A 7,369-nucleotide genomic window follows, 5' to 3' on the forward strand; every position below is an offset into this window, starting at 1 on the left:
GTGCGTCGGTGACGGTCCGTTTGTCTGTTTCTCCTCAGGGAGATCCGCTGCCCTCGTCGCTGGTCGACCTGGTGAGGAACTCTCCCATCTCCTCTGTGGACGACCTGAAGCTGCTGCTGCTGCAGGAGACCAAAGCAATAGGTACGAACACACACACACACACACACACACACACACACACACACTAATAACAGACGTGGAGGAGGTGAGCGTCTACGGAGGCCTGAAGAGAAAGGAATGCAGTAAGGGAGAGCGTCAGTCAGGCTCCATGTTAAGGCAATATTTACCCGAGACACAAGAGGGATGAGGCAGCTCTATGAGAGAGAGAGAGAGAGAGAGAGAGAGAGAGAGAGAGAGAGAGAGAGAGAGAGAGAGAGAGAGAGAGAGAGAGAGAGAGAGAGAGAGAGACTCGTCTCTCACGCACTGAACAGCCCGTCAGACGCTCAGCAGGTCAGTAAAACATTCATCGCTCTCATCCCTCTGAAGAAGCAAGTCACACATCATACATTCATAGACGGGCCTTTGATCGCTGCATCGGCATAAATAACAGAACAAGAGATGAGCAGACGGAGGGAAAACAGGAAGTCACTCTAAAGAGTTGATCACTGAAGCTCGTGAGTTTGAATGAAGTGTGTTGAGTCGAGGCAGCAGATGGATGATTCATGTGATGTTGTGTTGTATGATGCCGTGTCATCGGGACGCTTCCTGTGACCTCTTACCAAAAGTTATCCTACAAGAGTCAATGTCTCTGAGACTCAGTCAGGTTTAGGCAACACAAAAGACTTAGTTAGCTTTAAGAAAAGATCAGCAGAGTTAAAATAACGACATGATGTCACTGAAGAACCAAAGGTCGTGACAGAAACATCAACGTTCTCTCTTCTCCTGGAGGAGAGAAGTCATCCACCTCCACCTCTGCACGTCTTCATGCTCCTTATTATGATGTCTCTTCATGTTTTCTGCTTTCCTCTGTATTTCATCACCATACAAATAAAAACACGACCAACGAAACTATAAACAAGAATGAAAAGAATGAAATGAGTCACATGTGAGCGAGGAAGGAAGGAGACGAAACAGGAAGACGCTGATAAATGCACAGATAACATGAGGAAGTAGCTTGCAGCAGGCAGTTCATTAGAGCTAACAGGCAATTAAACAACACCTTGTGCATCTGTGCACACACACACACACACACACACACACACACACACACACACACACACACAGTGACCAGCAGCTACACCGGGGTTATAATTAGCACTCCGGGGCAGCAGCATGAAGTAACGACATAGAGCGCTAACACGCACAGATCCTCACTCGAGCTATATTTAACGTCTCATATCTCCCCTCAACAGAGCTCTGGACAAATTGCTGCAGAAAATAGGCCGATTGTTTGAGTGGGAGGAGAGGAAGAAAATGTCTTCCTCTGTGCAGCGAACAATGAGCTTTGCTACAACACACCACCAGCCTCACATGCTTCAGGCTCCTGTTGACTCAACGCTGCCTGCTCTTCAGATACACGTTAACTTCATTAACTCTGTTTGTGTTTTTGTCTCTTCCTCCCCCCCTCTTCTGAACTCCCCCTCCTCCTATCTGTTGTCAGTAGAAGAGGAAGAAGACGAGCATGATATGCCCACAAACCACACCCGCTTCACCAGAAGTCTCGGTAGGTTTCCGCATCTATTCGTGTCCCTTCCTGAGTCCGTCGTCCTCTTCCATCTGTCTGATGCCATTTGAAAACCCAACCTCCCCTCTCCTCCTCTCTCTCTCTCTCTCTCTCTCTCTCTCTCTCTCTCTCTCTCTCTCTCTCTCTCTCTCTCTCGCTCTCTTATTCTCCTCTTCCTCCCCTCTTACAGTGGAGGCACAGCCGGCCCAGCAGGCGGCCTGTAAAGTCCGGACGGAGGTGATGGAGGTGACGAGGTCCATGCTGGACCGCCGCAACGCCAACTTCCTGTTGTGGCCGCCCTGCGTGGAGGTGCAGCGATGCTCGGGCTGCTGCAACACCAGGCTGCTGCAGTGCGTCCCCACCGTCTCCTCCACCAGATACCTGCAGGTACACGCTCGTTTATAGTCTTAATGCTAAGCTAAGCTAAGGGGCTAATGGTTCCTTTCCTTTTCCTTTAATTGCACCGAGCATATTGTGATTAGAACACTAAAGGAAGGTCTAATAGAGCAACGCGCCCTCATGCAACAGTTCGTAGAAAAGTTACATTTTACGACAAAAAAACTTTCAAAATAAACCGTTTATTTGGAAAAAAGTCAGGTTCAAGAAAAGATCGTAGACTACAGCATGAAGCTTCTCCAATCATCTATTCTGTTACAAATATGCAAAGATCATTATCTGATGATTATATCATTATCTGACGGTAACCTTTGGTGTATTTAGGAGAACTCTACAGACGCAAACAGACAAAGTAGTAAAATAAACGTCTTCTTTCTTCTAGTCTGAAAGAAGACGTTATGGAAGATGAATCTCTAAACTGACCAGCTAATGAAGAAGTGTCTCCTCTTCGTCAGATAAAAACGGATTCATCTGTTGGAGTTTGTATCGTTGTCGATGTTTCCTCAGTGACTTGTGTGTTGATGTGTTCGATCTTTCCGTCTCTTCTTCAGGTGATAAAGATCCAGTACATGAACAGGAAAGCTCACTACGACAAAGCCATCATCTCGGTGGAGGACCACGTCAGCTGCAGGTGCCAACCTGCTTCCTCCTCCTCCTCCTCATCCGTCCCCATCCAGAGCAACCCCAACCCTCTTCCCCCTCCACCTCCCCCGTCCTCCCACCTTCCCCCGCCCCTCCCCCGGGCCGTGCACCCGGCTCCGCCAAAGACTCTCGCCTCCAAGGCTGACCTCCATCGCCACGACGACCTGAAGCACAACCAGCAGCGCTACCGCCCCGAGGAGCGAGACCCGGTGTCGAGGCAGTGGCAGCAGGGCGGTTACACCCAGCTGGTGCACTGGACGCAGCCCCGGGTGCACCCGCCCGTCGGCAGCTGGCCGTCCGAAGCGAGGGCGGAGCACAGCGTCACGGGAGGCGCCCCGCAGGTCGGGCACGGGAGCGGGTATGACGGGAGCAGGGAGGAGGGCGGCGTGCACGTGGAGGTGCATCATCCAGATCACGTGCAGAGGCAGCAGCAGCTGCTGCAGCATCAGCAGAGACAGCAGCAGCATCATCATCAGCAGGACCAAGAGCTGAGGACGCAACATCGGCTGAACGCGCCGCAATCCGACGGCGCCTCGCCGCCCGGCAGCACGACTCAGCCGCCCACACTGGAAGAAAGCCCCGCCCCTCCTCCTACGACCACCAATCAGGGGGACTCAGCGACCAGCGGAAAAACCACGCAGGTCACGAAACAGACTGAGACCTTAGCAGCGACCCGTCGACCGGGAGGCAACGAGACGGAGGAGAGCGGCTCGGCCAATAGCGGGGACTCGGCCGGGGCGGAGCCGGCCAATCAGGGGACGGGAAAAAAAGACAGCGGCGTCGGTCATTTAACGGAGGAGGAGAGGAGACGGAAAGTTCTGGAGATGATTCAGACGGAGCCGGATCACCAGACGCATCTTCATCCCCATCATCCTCAGCAGAGACCAAAGCCGACCCCGTCTACAACAGGTGACGCTCAGAACGAGGACGTGTGAGAACGTGTGTGAATGAAGGCTGCGTTTAAAAAGGTCCAGAGATTACGGACTGCACCTTTAAGCTGTGAAATAGGAAGTTATTATTTTTGAGAACTAAGATATCCTGACGGTTCATGTGATATGGTTACGTTTAGGATAAGATGGTTGTTTGGGTTCAGATAAGAACTGAAGGAACGTCAATTAAGTACGAAACGTCAACTTCTGGTGTTCACACAAGGCGTCAACCTCCAGTTCTTTAAAGTGAGGTCAAAGCTGCATTCTCTCTAGTGTCCACCAGGGGGCGACTCCTCTGGTTGTATAGAAGTCTATGAGAAAATGACTACTTCTCTCTTGATTTATTACCTCAGTAAACATTGTAAACATGAGTTTATGGTCTCAATCTCTAGTTTCAAGTCTTCTTCAATACAGCATGATGTTCATTTAGTACATTATGGTCCATTTAGAGTCAAACAGACCATAAAGCAGGAGATGCTTTAGGGCGGGGCTACACGGTGATTGACAGGTCTCTACCAGAGACTCTACGTCACTCCTCCTCAGTCCAGACATGGTCACTTCCTGTTCACTGGTTGATAAAAAGTAATTTAATAAATATATGTATGTATATAAATACATATATTTAGTATGTTTTCCTTTTGTAGCTATAAGTCTGAACAGTGAATGAGAACAGACGGTCCTTGTATTGATAAAACTCCCCCCAAAAAACACTGGATCCTACATTTCCCATAATGCAACTCAGCAGCATCTTCCGTTAAACCCTCCCTGACTTTTTACTTTTGTTTTAATCACAATACACACATATGACGTCATTGCATATTTTGCGTCCTTAAAACCCGACCTGATGACATCACTATGACATCATCAGGGGGATTATCATAGAGCAGAGAGTAAGTAAACAGTAAGTATACACACGTGTGTAACTACTGGAGAAGCCGTTCAGAATGAAAATACTGGAGATGATTGATTTACGCTTCATCTAACACTGGACACAGAGTTTATCCGTCATGACATCACCGCTGCATGTGTCTACGTCTCTTATTTCAGCTGTTACTGCATGGGAGGATCAATGGGGGGGGGGGGGGGGGGGGGGGGGGCACTGCACATGTATGACTGAGCATCATGTGTCCTCAGAGCTCTGCAGTCAGAGTCTCATGTTTGAGTCAGACCTGCAGGCCGTCACAGCGTGTTCTCAGCTGCCCTACACGGTGCAGTCACAGGAGCTTTCTCTCTTCATCACGTTGTTTTTGTTCAAAAGTTAAAGTCAGATGCTTTCGGTCACACTTTCTTCTGCCATTGTTGTTATTATTATTACATTATTATAATATGTATTATTATTATTAGCATTATTATTATTATATTATTATTATATTATTTTATATTATTATAATATTATTGTTATTGTTATCATAATATATTATATTTACATTATAATAATTATTATTATGACATCTTTACAGACACTTTTCTGATTTAAATGTGCATTCATAAAAGGTCAAAGGTAACTCTGTGGTAACCTTCCTGATCTCTCTCCTCTTGGTTTCCTTCAGTCGTCTCCTCTTCTGCGGCTCCCGTCTCGCCCTCGGCCCGCCGCGCCCCGTTCCGTCCGGCGTCGCCTCGCCGCCGGAGGAAACACCGCAAACGCATCAGCAAAGCAGCCATCAGGGCCATGATCATGTAGCTGCAGGTGAGAGGAGACCTGAGACCTGAGACCTTAGACCTGGAGACCTGAGACCTGGAGACCTGAGACCTGAGACCTGGAGACCTGAGACCTGAGACCTGGAGACCTGAGACCTGAGACCTGGAGACCTGAGACCTGAGGGGAAACGTGACGGAAACGTCACGTTTCCTTTTATGCTTTGAATCGACAATAAAATGAAATGAATGAGTGAGACAAAAATCATGAAAAGGAATTGAGCTGACCTCTGATTGATGCTCCTGTTCTCTGGAATATGTCCTTAATATTTATTGAGAATACGTTTCCTCATCTGTTCAAACTGCCAGAATAAGAACATGTACATTTACAAATATTTAGCCAAAAGATTTTTTTTATTTTTATTTTTTTTCTGGAATGTATTTGACTTAATTTCCGTGAATCAACATGTTAACCACTGCTTTAAAGTTGGCTTAAAAGAAGAATAAATGTAGAGTAATTGAGAATAAATGTGTGTTTTCTAATCAGACATTGTCGGTGAAACACTGAGGCAGAGAGAATACTAAACGTTGGGAGAAGTCAGAAGACACAGAATGTATTTTAGAGTATCTGCTCATGAATTAATGAATAAACATGTTCATCTTGTGACACAGGAAGTGGTGACGCTGACCTTAGAAGCGAGAGAAGTTGCTCCAAGAGGAATGCGGAGGGACGAGAAACAGGAGCTTGTTGAATGCGGGACGGACTCTGAGGAGACCGACGCCAGGCGACGGACTCAGAGACTCACCTGTCCTGCTGCAGAGCCGCTGAGCCTCCAGCTCCACGGAAACCATTAAAACGTGCAATCACAGGAGGAGAGGACGGCCGTCACACCAAACACTGGACGTCATTAATATGAACCGCAATCCGACGGAAGCTCGTCAGACCGGCGGTCTCTTCCTGCAGTCGGCAGCCATCGATTGGCCGCTTAAACACTGTTGGTCCACAAACGGAGGAGTGGACTAAGAAGGGATTATTGGGGGGGGGGGGGGGGGGGGGTTAAATGTGGAGAACTGGATTTCTACACTGGGACGATAACTGGAAACTGAAGCTCAGGCCTAGATGCCAAAACATGAGTGTAACCCTCTGAGTCTAACTGTATTAACACTGGAGTAGCCTCACACTGACCGTACGTGTACTGTAGCTTCATGTAGCTTCATGTAGCTTCATGTACTGGAACTGATCCATAACCTGCTCGTTTTCTACTTCCGCCGGATCAAAAACAGCCACAAGCCTGCCGAGATAACGTGCTATGAATATCCACATTAAAGCAAGTCTTAAAGCGTTTAGCGGTGGCTGTGAGCCAGTTATAGCCAACACTGTATCTTTAAATGCTTGGGGGGGGGGGGGGGGGGAGAAAAACTTTATTTCTTAACTTATTTTAAAAAAGGAGGATTTGAAGTCCTCCAGTTCTCAATTGTAATTATTGTTGCAGATTATAATTATTGGTTGTACAACTGTTACTGTCATCAATGTTATTTTTTAATAAAAAATATAAATGTTCAACGAATATAAATGTTGTGTTTCAGATTTAATACTAATAATCTTTATTTGTACAGACTGTAGCTGCACATTTAAATCATAAATAAAAGCAGAAAAGCTACACATGTAAGGGTGGAAGAAAGCATTTCAACAGGAAACATTTTACAATTAAAATTAAAAAGGAACAAAAAATAGTTTAGACATGAAAGTGTTTAAAGACATGAAAGGTCATTTAAAAAAGAAGCATGTAGGACTCTCTGCAGCACACATTAAGTGCTGTTAAAGAACGTTTTAAGTGCTGCTTGACGTCTTTGGCAGCAAAGCTGAAAGAATGTGCATCTCCAATGTTCTCAGAGGTCTGAGGGACTAGAAACCAGCAGTGGAGGATCTGAGAGCAGCAGGGAGTCTGAGATGTCAGCCGGTCCGAAGCCGTTCAGAGCTTTTCACACATAAGAGACTTTAAGAATCGAGACTGGAGCCAAGAGTGTGTGTGTGTGTGTGTGTGTGTGTGTGTGCATAGCATGTGCACTCCTACAGTAGACTCCTTGCAGCTCTGTCACGCAA

General features: G+C 47.0%; 1 protein-coding gene across 2 annotated transcripts in view; it reads left to right on the forward strand.

Moving 5' to 3' along the window:
- Nucleotides 1-6,839, forward strand: part of LOC142940093 (uncharacterized) — a 14,734-nt gene extending 7,895 nt beyond the window's left edge. Inside the window, exons 2-7 of one of the 2 annotated variants that reach the window (XM_076082988.1) lie at nucleotides 39-141; nucleotides 1,601-1,663; nucleotides 1,854-2,050; nucleotides 2,611-3,610; nucleotides 5,181-5,317; nucleotides 5,938-6,839. In XM_076082988.1, coding sequence (XP_075939103.1) covers nucleotides 39-141; nucleotides 1,601-1,663; nucleotides 1,854-2,050; nucleotides 2,611-3,610; nucleotides 5,181-5,311 — 1,494 coding nt within the window. In that variant the 3' untranslated portion in view covers nucleotides 5,312-5,317; nucleotides 5,938-6,839. The remainder of the gene's footprint in view (nucleotides 1-38; nucleotides 142-1,600; nucleotides 1,664-1,853; nucleotides 2,051-2,610; nucleotides 3,611-5,180; nucleotides 5,318-5,937) is intronic. The other variant, XM_076082989.1, reaches the window with a different exon arrangement.
- Nucleotides 6,840-7,369: the final 530 nt, after the last annotated feature.

The sequence above is a fragment of the Anarhichas minor genome, unplaced genomic scaffold (genome assembly GCF_050575085.1).
Source record: "Anarhichas minor isolate MPS153535 unplaced genomic scaffold, ASM5057508v1 ptg000114l, whole genome shotgun sequence".
Lineage (NCBI taxonomy): Eukaryota > Metazoa > Chordata > Actinopteri > Perciformes > Anarhichadidae > Anarhichas > Anarhichas minor.